At 35.5% G+C, this 20565-nt stretch overlaps 1 protein-coding gene across 5 annotated transcripts in view; it reads right to left on the reverse strand.

Annotated features, from left to right (window-relative positions):
* Positions 1–20565, reverse strand: part of YTHDF3 (YTH N6-methyladenosine RNA binding protein 3) — a 40228-nt gene that overhangs the window by 5628 nt on the left and 14035 nt on the right. For 2 of the 5 annotated variants that reach the window (XM_030303851.1, XM_030303849.1), the window contains exons 4-5: positions 16899–18497; positions 9990–10074 (exon numbers count right to left, since the gene is read on the reverse strand). In XM_030303851.1, the coding sequence (XP_030159711.1) occupies positions 10021–10074; positions 16899–18479 (1635 nt within the window). In that variant the 5' untranslated portion in view covers positions 18480–18497 and the 3' untranslated portion in view covers positions 9990–10020. Of the gene's footprint in view, positions 1–9988; positions 10075–16898; positions 18498–20565 lie in introns of those variants that run through there. The other 3 variants (XM_032591889.1, XM_030303850.1, XM_030303848.1) reach the window with 2 other exon arrangements.

The raw sequence follows: 20565 nt of genomic DNA on the forward strand, positions 1-20565 counted from the left end.
TATGCACTTTAGCTGAATCAAATTTAAAATATACAAATTACATACGTATTACAAGATAGCTATGTAGTAATGCGTAACTTCTAACTCAGTGGCCAGGAAAAGAGGAAAATAAAAAAAACAAAACAAAACACATACATCAATACAACAGGACAGAAGGGTTGAGGGGAGAGCCTGAATGAACTAGATTTAATTAGAAAGTACAAAATAAGACAGCAGAAATATACATTTATAATCAAGCATCAAAAACTCTGTTCTTCAATGAAAATATAAATAACAGTTCAGATTTTTCAAAAATCCAGTTATACATGATTTACAAGAAAACAACCTAAAACATAAAGTCACAAAGTTAAAAATAATGAAAAGACATATGACAACACAAACCAAATAAAGACTGATACAACGATATCAGTACCAGACAAAACTCATTTGAAGGCAAAAACCACTGTTGGGAGACAAAACGGTCACTCGATACTAAATAACAGATATTTTTAAAATAAGCTGCAATAATATTAAACTAAAAAAACAACTTTACATATATTAAAAGTTGTCAGAATTATAAAGAAAATTTGACAGGTTTCTCATTATAGCAGGAGAATTCAACACACTTCTCTAAGTAACTGGTAAAGCACATATATTAGTAAAAATACAGAGTGAATATACATGCTACAGAAAACCAAACCAATTATAGGGTACACACAGAACAACCACAGAAGGGGACTACATGCTAGACCAGAAAGCAAATCTCAATAAATACCAGGGTCTATGTCATGCACCATCACATTTTCTGACATCAGTTTTAGGAGCAAAACAGATTAACAAAAAACCTTAACCACATCTGGAAATTCTAAAACCACTCCTAAAAAATCTCCAAAAAAAATCATAATGGAAATTCAAAAATGTTTACATCAGTACAATAATGAAAATGCTTAGTCTAAGTCCCAAAAAACACTTAGAAATTTACACATGTAGAACTTTAAAAAAAAAAGAGAAAGTCTGAAAAGTAATGAGCTCATCATCCAACTCAATCTGTTAGGAAATGAGTAATAAGCCCCCAAAAGTAGAAGGAATAAAATAGGATAGCAGCAGAAAATAATGAAACAGAAAACAAGAATAAAGAGAACCAGAGAATAAAAACTGGGTGTTTGGAGGGGGAAATCTATTAGTGTTTGGGAGAAAAAAAAACTACCAAGAGAAAAAAAATCTCTGGAAAGACTGATTTAAAAAGAAGATACATTACTAGCAAAAGACTGATACAACTAAAAAATAAAAATACCATTAATGCCAATATGAAAAAAAGGCTTAAGACAAAACAACCTCCTAAAAGTACAATTTATATACATACAATTTTCCAAACTAAACTCAAGAATAAGTAGAAAACCTGAAGAGACTTGTAATAAAGGACTTTAATCAACAATTAAAAATCCACCCCCAAAAAACCCCACCAGTCTCACATGTTAAGTGTGTGTGTGTAATTACACCCCAACATTGGGCTTGAACTCACAACCCCAAGATCAAGAGCCACATGCTCTTCTGACTGAGCCAGTCAGGTGCCTCCAAGCTCATATAGTTTTAGATGTGCATTTAATTAACTGTCCCAGAACTGATAACTCTAAACTTACACCAACTATTCCAGAGACTAGAAAAAGGGGGAATATTTCCTGACATATTTTGAGGTTAGCAATACTTTGATACTAACAGTATCAGGAGAAGCATGAAAAAACTGTCTCACGAGGATCTCCTAAGGGCCGTTTTGCTGGTAATAGACTGTAGGGGAGCAAAGGTGAGAACAGGAAAGCCAGAAAGGCTAGCACAGTAATAATCCAGTACGATAATAGCTCTTAGGCAGGGCTGGAAGATGCAGAGCTAGTGAAGAGCTTGGATTCCAGATACATTTTGAAAGCAGAGCTGACAAGTTACTTACTGATAGACTGATTAGACGTGAAGTGAGAAAGAGAAGTTTCACAAATGAGTCCAGCATTGTTGGCCTCAACAACTGGCAGGGCAGTGGTGCCCTATACAGAGATAGAGAAGGTTTGGGGCAGGCAAACAGCGTTATATTAAATTTAAGATGCTTATTAGACAACTGTGAGAAGATGTCAAACAGGCAACTGGACACATGAGTTTGGAGATAAGAGGAAAGGTCCAGGGTGGGTATACAAATTTGGAAGTCCTTAGCATGGAAAAAATTCCACCAACAAAACGCAGGTCTTTCTGAATATGGTCAACACCACCTCGGCTTTAAGACAACAAAACAAAACAACCACATTTACATTAACAAGATCTAGAACTGCACCTGACACTGTTAGTATTAAACAAATACTTGAATATAATGAGATATCTATGGGCATGCTATCAGCTATAGACCACTAGAAAAATGAGACTCAGTGATGCTGAGCTATCAGTGATAGCTGGATAGAGGGAGAAAGGAAACCCAAATCATTCAAAGGAAGCCATGGTCCAGTACACCTACAGGACTATGTCTTTAGTGATAGTTCAGAAGAAGGCACTTAAACATATACACTCTTTAGGACACAATCCCAAAGTGACTCACAGAATTTTTATTCTTAATGATTGACAATTCAAAAAATAAGTTGTAGAGGAATGCCCTTCTCCTCTCCTTTTCCATTAACAGAGCTAGGCCTCAAACAGGCAGATTCGGAGATTAGAGGGCTTTGAGTCTGGTATAGGGCTTCTTCCCCACCTTGAAGTGAGTAGACACTGGAGACCAACATATGATCCTAAGGTCAAGATCCACAAGTTGGCATGTGGAGATGAGCTCCAGGAGGAAGGTTACTTGCCAACCCATGTCTTTTTGTTAAACCATGAGTTTCACAGATGAGCTAAGACTTCTGTACCTAGGAAACAGCTTGAAAACAAAATTTTCTTCAGTTTTCTGAGAGAGGCCAACAGCTTGCCTTTAACCTTAGAGATAAATGACTTCCTTTTAATCACTGGTAGGTTTATCATTATAAGCAATATTTCAGTAACCAGACCTGAGGTTTAAAAAGCCACAAGGGAAAAATGTGTATCTAAGACGCCACACCATCCAAAAAGTAAATGAGAAAAAGCACTAGGAACACAAGTAGAGTAACACAGAACTGCAAAAGGAACCAGTGAATACCTGGAAGGGAAAAAAAAAGAAAAAGCAGGCAGGCAGGCACTTGAGACCCAAATGCAAAAAGACAAACACCTTTGTTTACGTTAAAAATCTAATTTTCAAACTGAATATTTCAGTAGATGAATTAAAGGGGAAAATGGTCACAGCCTCATTTAGAAAGTAGAATATTAAGTCTAAGAAATATCTCAAATTACAAATCAGAAAAAAAGAGCTGGAAATCACAAAGAAAAAAAAATTAGAGAACTGTAGGGATCTAAGACAAAAGGAATATTCTAGAAGTAAGAAAAAGAACAAACACAAGAGCTGAATAAATAACAAAAAATTTCACAAATTCTTTAATACTCTTTCCTGCATGAGGTGGAGCTTGCTTTTCCTTCTTTAAAGTGTAGACTGCAAATGTCCTTCAACTGATGAACAGATAAAGATGTCTCACACACACACACACACAATGGAATATTAGTCATCAAAAAATAAAATTTTACCATTTGTAACAACATGGATGGAGCTAGAATGTATTATGGTAAGCAAAATAAGTCAAAGAAAGACAAAGATATGATTTCACTCTTATGCGGAATTTAAAAAATAAAACCGATGAACATATGGGAAGGAGGGGGAAAAGAGAAGAGCAGTAAACAAGAGACTCTTAACTATAAAGAACAACTAAGGGTTGATGAAGGTAGGTAGGTGGGAGATGGCTAGGTGGACGATGGGCATTAAGGAGGGCACCTGTGATGAGCACTGTGTGTTGTATGTAAGTGAGGAATCACTTTAATTCTACTCCTGAAACCAATACTGCACTGTATGTTAACTAAAATTTAAATTAAAAAAATAAAATAAAGTGTGGGGCTAGACATACTGACTTGCTTCTAAGAACACCGTATGCAAAAGGAGAAAAGGGACATTTACATTAGAGAAACCTAGCAGATACAACCTTAACCAAGCAATCAAAATTAATATCACAATAAGTTACATACGATCAGATGAGAAGGACGTATCACTTACGTAGTACTCTTCCCATAAACTCAGTCTAATCATGGCAAAGCATTAGGCAAACCAACATTAAAAGACACCTTATAAAACACCTGACCAGTACCGTTTTCAAAAGTGTTAAAGCCATGAAAGACATAGAAACTGTCATAGCTTAGAGAAGATTAAGGAGACAAAAGCTGAATACAAAACTGGTTTTCCAGATCTTGAATAGAAAAACTGGGAAAAGTGGGGAAATCTGGAAAAGCGTATGTTTCGATAAACATACTATGATTATGTAACATGTCAATATTAGGAGAAACTACATACAGAGAAACATCCTATATTATCTCTGTAACATTTCTGTAAATCTAAAAATTACTTCCAAATGTTTAAAAAATCAGAGTGAAAAGTTAGAAAAATACAACTCCCAAATACATTAAGTATCATATTGGTGCAGTAATATGAAATAAATAGGTATTCTACAGAGTACTGTTAATTTTAATGGTTGCCCAGCTTCTCTTTTTTATTGTTTACGAGAGGGTTAAATTCTGCCCCAAAGTTAAAACCAGTGAATTATCAGACTTAAATAAAAAAGAGGGGCACGTTCCAAAAAAAGACAAGATTTTAGATGTACAATGACTGTAGTTAAAATATGTAATAGATTCAATTCTTCAGAAGGAAAATTAATTATTTACCAGAGTTAAAATCTACTCATACTGGTTTACACAACTGAAAAATTTCACACTAGAGAGTAGAACAAGGGCAATAACAGATGGATAAAAGCCCCAGCTGTTCAAAAGCCTGTACATTTGTCCAGATCCATTAAAGTGTTTTAATACTGAGATAAGCTTCTGACCTGCACTGTCCCAAAAACATGATCATTTTGCAGTAAGAAAGCAAAACACAAAAAATATAAAGGAAATAGATCAATTCTGTACTGTAAAATAAAATCAAAATTTAAAAAAAAATCATCAAGGGAAAAGAGAATGATTATGCTTTGGAGGCTCTGTTCTACAAAGCCAAATCTTCGATTTTTTTAATGTTTCCATGTACGTGAGACTTAACATTCTTGATCCCCTGCATGACCACACTATAATAAAAAACTGCTTTAAGAGATTCCAGTGCCCAAGTTTGCATTTATAAAATAAAGAAATATTTCAGGTTTGAAAAAAAAGAACAGATGCAGTCTAATAATTTATAATCAATTTATCCGTACCAACCAAAGATCAAGTAATCTCAAAGTGTACTATAAAATGAAAGAGTTAGGAGTAAGTTCAAATAGTGAAAAGTGGTGGACAACAGTCATAGCATACGTTAGTTTAGGTCCAAATGAGAGTAAGAATATGATTCTAAGAAGCCTTAGAACTAACTCATGTGTTTGAACTGTGATTTAGTTTCAGCAAAATAACATCACTCACTACACTAGCTTTTTTGTTTATGTGTAGTCTTATTTTGGTTTTAGAGTTTTCACTTAATTTCACATTTAAGCCACACTATATTAAAATTAAAATCACACACAAAAAAGAAGCATAAGAAAAAATAAAATGGTCTCTATTTACAGACACTGTGACTGTCAGCCAGAAAATCCTAAGGATGTTCTATTAGAACTCCTAGAACTAATAGATGAATTTACAAAGGTCAGAAGATACAAAATATTTCTATAAACCAGCAACAAACAACTGGAAAGTAAAACTGAAATTACCAATTACATTAAAAAAATACCAAAATTAAGTTAAATTAAATATATATACACACACACACACACACATACATACACACACACACACACATAAAATAAATTCTTCAAGAGACATGTAGGTCCTCAATACTGAAAAATATAATACTGAGAGAAATTAATTATGTTTGTCCAAGCAGATTAAATTCCATAAAGAAAGGGCTATTTATCTTTAGTGGCTTACTAGTAACCCTTGGTATATATCTGCTGGAATGAATAAGGGATCCCAGTTAAGAAAAAACCATACAGGAACTAAATATGTGGTGATATAGGTTGACCAGAATACAAGATGTAGATGTGTGCTAGTAGATTCCTCACACAAAATGGCTGATCTGGGGACCCAGGAACAGAGGGTCTTAAAGCCAAATAAAAGGAATCCACACACAATTCTATTTTGGAATCAGAGTTTGGTCTGTTTACAATAAAATGAAAAAAATAAAATTAGTACATTCCAGACTTTTAATTCAAAAGTGGAATTGTTAACTAGTAGCTTTTTGTTACCTTAGTTATTTTATTATATATCCTATTATCTTTCCTCCATTCCCTTTTGTTATTTCAAATGCAAAACAGAACACATCAGGATTGAATATGTAATGTCTAAGAGTTGAAATGCCTTTCTATAAGTTCAAAGTTTTCTGTCAAGAGGCAGTGAAGTGAGTTTCACTCAGAAATTAGAGTGCAATATAGCAAGTCAATTTCTAAATTAAGAAATTGCACATACAATTTTTAAAATAAATCATTAAGTAAACTGGAAAGATAATTCAACAATTTAAGTTACTTCCTGAAACTTAAACAAGATAATTCGTATCACCTAAACACGTATGTTCATGAAGTAATAATGTATTTGCTGCTGAAGAAAAATAAGTGAAATACCCATCAAATTTAATGATGACTGTTCATACTGTAATAGGTATGAAAGAAGTATCTCCCAAAGATCTAGCATGAACCCAGTGAACTATAGATAGTTCATTTACTAAACTTCTAAAATTCTTAACCAGCACTGGAACAAAAATACAGCCACTATTAACTCTCCTACGGCGCAAGAACCTTAATCTGAGAAAAAAATAAAAACAAACCAGTACTCTAAAACGTTAATCAGAGCACGTCGTTTCCCCAACTCTGGCTTACAAAGACTATTTACCAAGTGCAAAACACAGTATTACTACACTTAAAACTGTATCATCTTGACTATACAAAAATACCACTCAATATTTTATCAGAGAATTACTTAAATACGTAATATAAAAAGTTTATAGTATTGGGGTGACTGGCTGGCTCTGTCAGTAGACCCATGAATCTTAACCTCAGGGTCGTGAATTCAAGCCCCACGTTGGGCATGGAGCCTAATTAAAAATTTAAAAAAAAGCTTATGGTATCCAGTGTGACACATCTTGTGCCAAAAACTATTTTCCAAAGAAATATTATTCCTCAAATTTTATAGTAAAGATGAAAGGAAAAACAAAATTTTGTTTCTGTTAATCATAATCAACTCACTCAGTATAAAAGAAGTCCATCCATAAAAAAGTTTACCAAAAGGTAGATGAGAACAGACTTCAACTAATTCTTGATCTTAAAGAACTATAATTCGATTAATGGCAAAGCATTAAACTAAATGTTCTACTTGAGAAAAAGATGCATAGAACTGTCAGAGAAATGTTCACTGTTGTCACAGGTAGTGTTACTGTTGAAGTGACTTCTTCTATATTAACAAAAAATTTGGTTACTTCGAGACAGACTATCATCTCATCTCAGAATCAAAAGTATTCCCATTATGAAAAATATTATTGGAGGTACTAAAATTTGCTCTTTCAAAATAACTAACAATATACAATGGTATACATGAGCAAAATGCATAGAAGATTCTAGAAATTAAAACAATTTAATAGGGATTTTATTATCATTATGTCCTGCTTGTTTTGGCATAAACTGCGGGTCTTCATCTGTTTCTGAGAGAACAGGTAAATGCCTTATTTAGGAAGTCACCTCAAAGTTACAGGCAATTGAAAACTCTAATTTCTACAGGGAAATAAAACTAAAAATTTCACTTGGGATTAGGTTTCCTGATAAGGATTTATAACCAAAGAATATCTAGTAGGATCTAAATGACTCACATTCAAGTACAGCAGAAGTAATATTTCAATAAAAAGATTATCTAAATAGTCAAAAGTAGATTCTACTGCTGTGCAGATTACTCATATTTATCTGTACAAATATACTCAGAACATTATTAGTTCTTTGTTTTCTTTCTCTTATTTTGCAATTAAACTAGCTTTATCATTAGAAGTAATATATACAAATAGCAAGTTCAAGTAAAAAGTAAGCTCCTGTACCCACCTCTAGCCCCTTCTAAGTTCCTCCTATGGGTCGCCACTATAACTTTAAGTAGCATACTAACACATAAGTTTCTTGTTCTTTCAATGCAAACACTATCAATTCCCATTGTATATGATAAGTAATGTATTACAGTGGACGTGTTATATTTTCCTTCTCTTCCCCCCCCCTTACACTAGAAGCCACACTATTTTTAGTTTTAGTGATTGTCTTTATGACGTTAAATAATATGCTTGAGGCACAATTGCTTGATATATCATCTTTAAACAATAATCTGTTACCTTCAGATGAGAAAAACAGTGCATTTATTTACCCTTCCTCAATTCTTTCTCTCCTTCTATTCCATCTCATAACATTTTGTTCTAACTATAATTAAATCTTTTATATACTATTGTCCATTTCTACAAATGGGAAAAATAATCAGCAGCATTTATTATGTAACTTGAATAACTGAGTACAGAGTTCCTAAATAAAAAAGTACAGCAATTTAAACCAATAAATAAAAATTCAATGACATTCAAACTTTCCCAAAGGAAAGAGATTCTTCAAAGCATTTACTCCTTCAACAAATATTTAATCAGCTACTATGTGCCAGTCATTAGGTGCTAGGGATTCAGCAGAGAACAAAAGCAAGCCCTGCTCTCACAGAACTTATGTTCTGTGAACATGATTACTTAGAAACGTTTTATTTTCTTTTAGTTAGAATTTTATTTTCTTTTTAGCTTCCTTCACTTCTCCAAGGTCAGTGGTTCCCCACTGAGGGCTCATTTCATCTGTCAGGCTTTAAAGACCACAGTGGAGATGCTTATAGTCCTGAGATACACTACATACAATGAAGACCTGTCTGATACATAGACTCTGCCCCTGCTGAGAGATACTTGTTCTAGTATAACCAGTTACCAGGTATTATCTTTCTTGAATACCTTTTTCATTCTGCTAAAAAACCTCTTCAGGTTACCTTCTCATGAAGGATATGCGGCTACTCTTGTACACCTGAAATTCTCTTTAGCTTGCGTTTCCCCTTCACTGATATAATGGGACACTGACCTTAAGAATATAATTCTATATACCCCATTCCCCTCTACTCTAAGATTTTCCATAGGAGTATCCAGAGTTGTAGATGGAAAAATTCTGATAGTCTGATTCTCCTTCCCTTGTAGAAGGCAGTTTGTCTTTTGCTCAGGAAGTTCAAGATTTTCTCTTTATCCTATCTTTAATTCTTTTCAATTGGAAATAATGCTGCTAGTCACTCAGCTTGAGCCCATTCCCACTGAAAACATACAACCTTTGGCTCTGGGCATTTTTCTCTAACCATTCTTCCCTTTGATGGTTTTTTTCCTATACTCTTTCAACACTCCTTTAGAAAGACAGTGGGCGTCCCCTCTTTCCATCACTTGTTTTTACCTTTTGTATTTTTCATCTCTATTACTCCACATATGGAAATTTCTTTGATTTGAAACTCCAGATAAACTAGCTCTAAAACATGAGCATTTATTTTACTACCTGCTTGCTTGCTGTATTGTTTTTATTTTGACATTCGTATTTCTCATTTCCAAAAACATTTTCTGGCTTTCTTTTCTTTTTACATATGAATCCTAAGAACAAAATAAATTTTGTTTTATATTTTAAATTATCTTCTGTTCCTGAATCCTTTTAGTGAGTTTGCCTTGGTTGTTCTGCCATTAAGCTTGACTTTAATAAAATATTTTGCTATCAAAAGTATGTGTTAAAATAGTAAGAATGAAGAATGAGGCAAATACTATGATAATTAGCACGGATTTCTCTTCCAGTTTTAAGTTTCACCAATATCCCTTAGTTTAAAAGCGACAGCATGACTTTCTCAGTATTATACAACCTGACAGGATGTCTAGCAGGCTCCTCCACTGAGTGCTTTGATGGCAAGACAACCTGGGGAATTCCTCTGTTGTCAAAATAACCACAAACAAACAAACAAACAAACAAAAGTCAATTAAAGACCCAGTGATGAGAAGATGGACTTAGCCTCTTAAAATCCTTCTTTTATCATAAGTAGGCCTAAGAACTTAAATAAAAACATGAACACTAGAAAGAGAAATGAAAGTTATAATAACCACAGACCCAAATGTAAAATTTAAAACTAGTAACTCCCTGAAAAAGCGTAAGAAAAAATCTTCCCAAACCAGGGAAAGGCAAAGATTTGAGGTCAGATTAGTATAAGCTTTCTAAAACTGTTCTTACTATTTAAAATTATTTTGGCTAATTCTATTTAGGCTATTTTAGCTTCTTTACCAGATCTTATACTAGAAAAAAGAAAAAAAATGGCAAAAAGGACAGTGAGAATCAACTTATAATAGTATGGTGGTTATATACCCTTATCCTTAGGAAACAGACACTATACTTTTTGGGGGGTAAAGAGCCATGATATAGGGAACTTACTCTCAAATTTATGAAAAAAGCAAACAGGGAAGAACACTAATAGGTGAATCTGGATAAAAGGCATGTGTGTGTTTCACATATTATTCTTATTCTTCCAAATAAATTAAAAATTATGTCCAAATAAAAAGAAGGAAAAAGATTCACACATACAGCTGCATGTAGCTACAGTTCAATCAATTCTACTCTATCATTATGGCACCAATATATTTTGGTTATTTTCCTGATGATAAACATTTAGGTTGTTCCCAGTCTTTTTACTATTATCTACATTATTGTGTGTCTTCTGATGTATTTAGGAAGTTTCTCTTAGCTATGTATGTGTGTGTGCGTGCATGTGTGTACACAAAGAACTGAATTATAAAATATATGAAATTTTGTTCAGCTTTACAAAAAAATGCAAAATTACTTCCCCACATGGCTGTTATCAATTTAATGGTCCTATCTCCAGCTGTAGAAGAGCTTTTGTTGATCTACAGTCTCATCCCTGATACTATCAAATTTCTCAATTTCACCAAATAAATGGATATAAAAAATTTTTTCATTATACTCCTGATTTGTATTTCCCTAATAAGACTGAGTATCTTTTCATATACTTTTTAGCCATATTTGTTTCAATCTATCTTTTGCCCATTTTTCAACTGGGTTCATCTTTTTTCTTAAACTGATTCACAGGAGTTCTTTCTACATTCTTGATACTAACTAATCTTTGGTCATTTATGTCCAAATTCCTCCTAGGGCCTTACATGTCTTTCTACCCTCCTTAAAGCATCTTTTGATGAACAGATTTTTTTTTTTTTTAAGTAGACTCCATGCTCAACATGACGCTTGAACTCACGACCCTGAGATCAAGAGTTGCATTCTCTGACTGATGAGCCCCTTGATGAACAGATTTTAAACTGGTCAAATTTCATCAATCTTTTCTTTTATAATTAGTGCTATTCTGGGTCTTAAGAAACCCTACTTTACCCAAAGACTGAAGAATTTGCATCTGGGAAAATGTGACCTCCACATATCAGAAGCTTTGAAGAATTTCAGCAAAACACAAGACAGATGGGGTCATGTTAAAAGAGAACACTAAACAATGACTTGCAAATCCTTTTCTTTAACAAATAAAATGGGCATAACAAGTAAAAAAAAAAAAATTCTAGCAAAACACTACTAATTTGTCCTTTTTGATGGAGCCAAGGAGAACCTACAACGGAGGGGGAACACATCCTTTATCACTGGGTTGCCAAGCGTATTTAAAAGCAGTTATGCTGGAAAGCTAAAGTGTAAGCACAACATTATCTAAGAGAAAATCTACAAATGAAAATTTACACATTCCTGCTGGACAAGGGATAACAGCACCAGGAAGAAAACTGGGCAAGGACACGTGATACCCCAAATGCAAAACAGTCAATAAACAGAGAAAACAGTTTCCCCGACATGGCCGTTTCAAACTCAAAGAAAAGTTAAATTTCACCCACTAGCATATTCATTGTACTGGCTCTCCCTTCTCACTCTTCACAGGCTGATGAATCATTTGACTGGTAAAGTTAACAATCAACAGGATTCTCCTGTCTCCACATTTGCAGCAGGAAGAGAATGTGAAACTAACACTAAACATTAAAAGGAAGAAAGGAAAAAAAACAACAATAACCCTGTTTTGGAGCAAATACCTGACCTGGATGATCCTCTTCCAGGTTCAATGATGACAGAAAAAGGTCAAAATGAGTCTTAAAATATCATTTCACAAAAAAGGATACTAATAAAACTACAATGAATCAAACTAAAAAGCTTCTGCACAGCGAAGGAAATCATCAACAAACTAAAAGGTAGCTTACTGAATGGGAAAAGAGATTTACAAATGACAGTTCCAATTAGGAGTTAAGGACATGAATGAACATTTTTCCAAAGACGTGGCCAACAGACAAGAAAACATGCTCAATATCACTAATCAGTAGGGAAATGTAAATCAAAACCACAATGAAATCTCACCTCACACCTGTCAGAATGGCTAGCATCAAAACAAGAAATAACAAGTACTGGCGAGTGTTTAGAGAAAAGGGAAACATTGGGCAGTGTTTGGGCAAATGGGAATTGGTGTAGCCACTGTGGAAAACAGTATGGAGGTGCCTCAAAAAATTAAAAATAGAAACACCATACAATCCAGTAATCCCACTTCTGGGTATTTAACCAAAGAAAACAAAACCACTAATTTAAAAATATATATAACACCCCTAGGTTTATTGCTGCAATATTTATAATAGCAAAATATGCAAGCAATGCCAAGTGTCTATCAATGGATGAATGGATGAAGAAAGATGTGATGTATATACATACACGCACAATGGGACTTTACTTAGCCGTTAAAAAAAATGAAATCTTGCCACATGTGGTAACATGGATGAACCTAGAAGGTATTATGTTAAGTGAAATAAGTCAGACAGAGAAAGACAAATACCATATGATTTCACTTATATGTGTAATCTAAAAATCAACAAAGTTGGGAGGGTGGGGAGGGGTATAAGAGGTGAAGAGGATTAAGAGGTACAAACTTCCAGTTATAAGTACAAAAGCACAGAACAAGGTATAGTGAATATGGTAATAACTCTGTATGGTGACAGTAACTATACTTACAGTGGTGAGCATTTTGTAATGTATGTAAATGTTGAATCACTAAGTTGTACACCTGAAAATAACACTGTATGTCAACTATACTTCAATTTAAAAAGAACTATACTGAGTCCAAATCACGGTTGCCAGAAGTTAGATATGGGGGAAGAATGTTAATATGAAGGGATAGTACAAGATAGCTTTCCCAGGATGATGATATTATTCTGTATCCTGATCATGGTGATAGTTATACAAATCTATAAGTGTGTTAAAATTCATGGAACTGTACTTCTCAAAAAGTGAATTATACTATGTAATTTTTTTAAAACTTTTATCTTTTTTTAAAATATTTATTTTGATAGAGAGCACCAGCAAGGGACAGGAGAGAGAGAGAGGGAGACAGAATCTCAAGCAGGCTCCGTGCTATCAGCACAGAACCTGACGCAGGACTTGAACTCACGAACACCGAGATCATGACCTGAAAAGAAATCAAGAGTCAGATGCTTAACCGACTGAGCCACTCAACTACCCCTAAAAAACTTTAAAAAGGATATATACACAAAGTTATAGGACCTTTATTTACATTCCCCCAAAACTAGAAACAACTCAGAAGTGCTTTAAAGGATGAAAGATAAAAACACTATGGTGAATCCACACAGTGGAATGGTACTTAATAATTAAAAGGTACAAAGAATTGATATATAAAACACTGATACACTGCAAAGATATGCTAAGTGAAAGAAATCTTAAAAGATTACGCACTATGTAATTTCGTTTACATGACATTATGAAAAATGCCTTATAGAGACAGAGAATGGATTGATCAAAGGGGGAGGGAAACACTTGACTACAAGTCAGCAAAAGGGAATTTACAAATTTACAATTTTACTGTAGGTAAATTTTAAAAAACTAAACAAGTTGAAGAGTATATGGAAGGGGCACCTAGGTAGCTCAGTCTGTTAAGTGTCCAACTCTTGGTTTCAGCTCAGGTCAAGATCTCACAGTTCATGGGACAGTGTGAAGCCTGCTTGGGATTCTCTCTTTCCCTCTCTCTGTCCCTCCCCCACTCACTCTCTCTCTCAAAATAAATAAACTGAAAAAAAAATTATCAAATATGTCACATAAGGCTGAACAACAAAAAAAAGATTCAAAATAAGCATGTCAAAGATGGATTATATACCATCAAAAGACTGGCAGTAAACTCTGAAACAATTTAAATGTAAAATTTTTAAGTTTAAAAATTAAGTTTAAATCACTGTGGTATATACGTGATTATAAAAACAATATGTAACTGTCATAAATAATTCCTGAGACAATTATATTAAAAAAAATAATAAACTAGGGCTAAATTTGCAGACCGGGTAGGTAAGAAATGTGGAAGACATACAAGGGTGACCACCCCTTAGTGGTGGGAGAGAAAAAAAAAATTGGTAAATATTTCCTTGCCATGCATCTTTTTCCCCTGAGCAATCTCATCCCACTTTCGTGGAATCAACTATTTAAGAAAAGAAAGCTCCCAAATGTGTGACTCTCACATCTAACTGCTTAATCACAGATTTCACAGTCCATATTTCTCAAAAACACCTTAAAATCACCACCTCCTCAAAAAGAAACCTGCATCCTACTTTTCATACCCCAAATCAGTTCTACTGATCCACTATTGGTCATGGCAGTTACAGTACGACCATTTACTCACCTGCTGAGCTCAAAAGTTCAGAAGCTACTTTTGATCCTCCTTTTTCACTCTTCTCCCACATTTAACCGGAATCACTAGCACCAGAATCACCTAAGGTATCTATTAAAAATGTACACCAGCAGGTCCTTTATGAAATACAGTTGTCCCTTGAACAACATGGGTTTAAACTTGTGTGCATTGGCATATATGTAGATTTTTCTGTTAAATACAGGACTGTAAATGTACTTTATCTTCCTGATGATTTTCTTAATACCATGTTTTCTCTCACTTACTCGACTGTAAGACTACAGTATATAATTCATGTAAGATACAAAATGTGTGTTAATCGACTGTTTATGTTATCAGCAAGGTGGCTTCCTGTAAACAGCAGGCTATCAGTGGTTAAGTTTTGGGTGAGTCAAAAGTTACACACAAATTTCCAACTATGGAAATTGGGGGGTGGGGGGGGCACCCCTGACCTGCACATTTGTTCAAGGGCCATCCATTGATCAGATTTTCCTACAGCGGAAGAACCGCTGCATTCCAAGAAGCATCCCAATAATTTAAGCAGCTTAAGGTTTGCAAACTACTGTTCTAGAATTATTATTTCAATATTATTCACCAGTGAGGAACGTTTGCTCAAATAGTTCCCTTGTCTGCAAAGATTAAGAAGCCACAGATATTTAAGTTCACACATAGAAACAAATTACTGACATTTGCTACGTAAGAGCTTTCCATAGCAACCAACATAATTTCTTAGAAGAGCTTCTAACTTGGGGGACCTGGGTGGCTCAGTCAGTTGAGCATCCAACTCTTGACTTCAGCCCAGGTCATGATCCCAGAGTTGTGAGATTGAGCCCTGCATCGGGCTCCATGCTAAGTGTGGAGCCTGCTTAAGACTCTTTCAACCTTGGCCCCTCTCCCCTGCTTGCATGCTCTTCCCGTATCTCTTTCTCTACCAGTCAATATTTTTAAAAAGCTTCTAGTAACTTTACCCTTGCGGCATTTGAAAAGAAATTTGAATGTACTGTCTATGGAAAAATCTGCTAGTTGTCTACTATATCCATTCTCTCTTTTCCTCCTAAAAATAGGACCCCAATTTTCTTCTGCGGTTTGGAACAGAAAACATTCCCCAGCTGTCTTGCCTTTGTGCCCCGTGACCAAATTCTGGCCTACATGACGCAAGCAAAAACAGTGCATAACTTCAGGAAAGTCTCACGAGTTTCAGAGAGGGTCAATAACAGAATAAGAAATCAAATTCTTCAATCAAAATCTCAAAGTCCATGCATTCCCAACTCTAAACTGCCTTCCTAAAGTCAGATCCTTCCTATACTTTATACAAGTGCTTAATTTAAATGTACAAATTATGAAAATGTTTCAGGAAGGGAGTGCCTGGGTAGCTCAGTTGGTTAAGGGTCTGACACTTGATTTTGGCTCAGATCATAACAGATCACGGTTGGTGAATCTCAGCCCCCTTACCGGGCTCTGCGCCACCAGTGTGTGGAGCCTGCTTGAGATTCTTTCTCTCCCTCTCTCTGTCCCCATCCCCTGCTTGCTCACGAGCTCTCTCTCAAATATTTTAACAAATGGTTCAGGAAGGAGTTTCGGGGAAAAATCTGTTTTCTCACAAATACAAAATAAATTATATTCAAACATTTATTTAAAAGCTGTTTCAAAATCCTAAGCACGTTTTTGCATAAAACTAATGTTTAAAATTAGTGATTAGAGTCCCTCACCAGTTCCTAAATTTGCTTAGTTATAAATGCAGAACTTACTAGGCTTTGATGAATACAACTCAATGACCTTTATCCCCTGAATATAAAGAACAGGCAAATTCAGAGTAAGGATGACACTTAGGAAGGAAAGAGAAAAGGATTTAATGTGCCTCTGAGGCCCTCAAGGGAGTTTGCAGAGTTCTGTTTCTTAAGCTGAGTGGTTGGTTTCCTTCGGAATAAAGTTCCTAAACTCAAAATGTAATATTAAAAGGCATTAAAGAACACCCATCCATATGTACCACCCCAAGAAAAAGACCCTACATACAAAAATCACTGTACTCTTACCCTACGCATGGCTTCCTCCTCTTCTTGACGCTTTTCATAATGTGCAAAGTCATCAAAGATTGAGGTGGTATGCTTGAAAGTAGCAATTATTTTAAGCACTTGCTTAGCTTTTTCTAGGGGTACCTCTTGAGTGTCCCTTGAATTGGTAACTGGTTTGTTGTCATTATTTTCTAAGCGAATATGCCGTAACTGGTTATTGGGAACATCTTTGACAAAGATCCATTTAACTTCAAATTTGCCCTTCCACTTATCCTGAGACCAGACACCAGCATATGCATTATAGTCCACAACAGACTTCATTTCAGCCACTCCACAAAAATGTCCACTGCCATTCACACTGAAGAGTAAATAGAGTGGGCCTTTCCCATTCAGGGAACGGTAAGCTGCATCCAAACGCTTATTACCATGCTCAGTACTACACCAGATAGAGTACTTAATGGATCGGTGTATGTCATCCTCAGAATAGCTTTTAATTATAAACACACGTCCATTCTTCAGGTTCCAGTCAAAGTCTTTGGGATTATAATTGTTTATGGCCTTTAGCTTTTCCAGCACTGGATGCACTTCTACACTAGAAGGTGACGCACTGACAGGAACAACACCTAAACCAAAGTTTTCACCGCCCACTCCATTGTTCTGGTTGAATCCAGCTCCCCTATTCCGAGGAGCTACCCAGCGATTCTGCAGCTGTTGCTGTTGGGGCTGCACTTGGTGAGGCTGGGCCTGTGGCTGAGGTCCTTGTTGCTGCTGTGGTTGTGGTGGCTGAGGCTGCTGTTGAGGCAGTTGGCTTTGCACCAATGTTGGTGGTTGAATTAATGGCTGAGGCTGCTGGATTATAGTTTGAGGAGGCAGAACTGGTTGGGTTGGTGGAGCCTTTACCACTGACCCCTTTTCATCCCAAGTTCCAATATTCATGTTGTGTTTTATAGGAGGTGGTGGCACAGCAGAACCCCCAATTCCCACATTGCCCTTGGGTTTAAGTTTCGGTTGAGGTTTGGCAGGCTTTCTGGCAATGGCAGCCCATGAGGTCGGTTTAGGCGCTGCACTGCTAACTGGGGGCACACTATTGGTTGCAATGCTGGTCATACCACTGCTGCTCAAGGCTGTACCTACAGTTTTTGTCACTGCAGCTGTCAGGTCACCACCAATTTTCAGTCCAGTCATGCCTTGCTCAATACTGCTAATGCCAGGCACCTTACTCAAAGTATCATTGCCAAATCCAGCCTGTCCATCCGTAATAGCTCTCCCAAGAGAACTAGGTGGATAGCCATAACTGCTACTATAAGCAGAACTTTGTGTTGATTGTCCCTGAGATCCACTTGTCCCCCATGTAGAGAAATCAGCATTACCAGGAAAAAAGTTAAATCCATGTTGACCAAGAAATGGAGGGGTATTTCCTAATGCCCCAGGTTGACTAAACACACCATCTGGTATATAATGATGTTCTCCATTACTCATTTGTCCATAGGTTGTCAGATACGGCATAGGTTGGTCTCCAGCCGTGGACCATGCTGCTTCCCCAAGAGAATATGGAAATCCAATGGATGGAGCATAGTAACTAGGCATGTATGGATCTGACATTGGTGGATAGCTGTTACTCTGGAAAACAAAAGATCATAATCAGGAGCGAAGTATCCTCTTAAGACCAGGCGGAAAAAAGGACTCTCAAAGATTAAAAACAAATAGTTTTAAATAAATGAAAACCAAATGCACTTCTTCCAGATAAAATGAAAATTTCAAACCCAGTTTTATCAAAACAAAAATGTGCTGGTATTTTTATTTTAAAATATTCGTTATAAAATTTCAGGGTTTGGGGGAGGGGAGCGAGGAGGTGGGTAGGAGGAGGATTATTTCTAAGAGTCAGATCCTCTGGCACAATTTGAAAAGATCATTTCCACAAAAATCTGATTTATAAACTCTGCAGACACAAATTGATCATTTACAGCCAACTTTATTTTAAACAGTTAATGTATCCAAAAACTTACATGCAAAGATCAAACAAATCTGGAATCTATGCCAAATAATAGAGGAATTTTAGAATACAGAATACCTATCTATATGATGGAATCCAATTTAGCAGTTACATTCTGTACTTTCACTAAGAAACAATAAAAGAAGGGTGGCCTGGGTGGCTCAGTTAAGTGTCCAACTTTGGCCCAGGTCATGATCTCAAGGTTCATGAGTTTGAGCCCTATGTCGGGCTCAGTGCTGACAGCCTGGAGCCTGCTTTTGATTCTGTGTCTCCCTCTCTGTGCTCCTTCCTCGCTGATGCTCTCTCTCTCTCTGTCTCTCAAAAATAAACATTAAAAATTAAAAAAAAAAAAATGCTCACACTATGAGAAGAAAAAAATGACAAGATTATACCTATGGCATGATCCAAATTTGCTTCTTTTTGTTTTGTCTTGCTCATTTTGAAAAAAATCAAAACAAAATCCTTACTGTGGTTTCTAAATGGTGGGATAACAGGTGCCGCTTTTTAGACTCTAATTTCTGAATTTTACCCAATAAACTATCACCTTCCTAATCAGAATTTTAATTTAGAAATAGTGAGTTCCTGCAATTTTTTCCAGAATTACCGCAATTAAATCAATGTTTACTTGTGAATAGTAACTAATGATTCATTTAATGATTTGCCATAAAAGAAAACACGAAATTCCATTTAAAGAAAAAAACCTCAAACTTGTTACTAGCCAATGTAAAAAACAAACATTTTAAGGATTTATTTTAAAATTGGTTTAAGCCAAAAACATGTCTGATAATAGATTTTCACCCTTTGGTTTAGGTATGATTTTTTAAAGTATTGAACAGACCTCTGAATGTATAGAATTAAGCAAAATGCAAGAATTAAACTAATACCTAATCAGGACAACTGGAAGTCACCTTGGGAAGATGAATACCATTCTGAAGGCTGACTGTTCACTTAATTTACATAGGCATTCTTATTCAAAGTTCCTAGAGCAAAGTATTTAGCTTTTTTTGTTGTTGTTACTCTCTTCCACTCAAGAAAGTATTTCCACCACTTCTCTACCACCAAGAAAGTATATCAATATAAACGTGTGACAATAACATCATAGATACTACCTGGTATTCACATGACATTCTTTTAAGGGCCTATCATTGGCAATTGACATATTTTATTATTATGAAGTTACTTGTGACACACTTTGCAACTGTCAAAATTGTCCTCTATGAGAAAGTTAACTTACTATTTTGTCTTCTGCAATGATTCCAATAAAACTGATATAAAAATAAGAGAGGGGTGCCTGGGTGGCTCAGTTGGTTAACCTTCTGACTCTGGATTTCTGCTCAGGTCATGGTCTCACAGTTCATGAGTTTGAGTCCCGCACTGGCCCCTGCAGAGCCTGCTTGGGCTATTCTCTCTCTCTCTCTCTCTCTCTCTGTCTCTCTCTGTGCCCTTACCCTGCTCATTCTCTCTCTCGAAACAAACATTAAAAAAAAGTACTTAAGACAAATAAAAGTTGCATTGAAATTACTAATTATGACACAGATTTATTGAATATTTCCAGCAATGCTTGGTCTTAAAGACAAAAAAACAATTCTGTCACTTAGTACTATTTAAAGAAAAAACAATGACTCTTAAAATATACTTGATATAAGTATATTTTAACTACATTCGGAACGGGAAATAAATGGGTTACTGTTGACT

Source organism: Lynx canadensis, chromosome F2 (assembly GCF_007474595.2).
Source record: "Lynx canadensis isolate LIC74 chromosome F2, mLynCan4.pri.v2, whole genome shotgun sequence".
Taxonomy (NCBI): Eukaryota; Metazoa; Chordata; class Mammalia; order Carnivora; family Felidae; genus Lynx; species Lynx canadensis.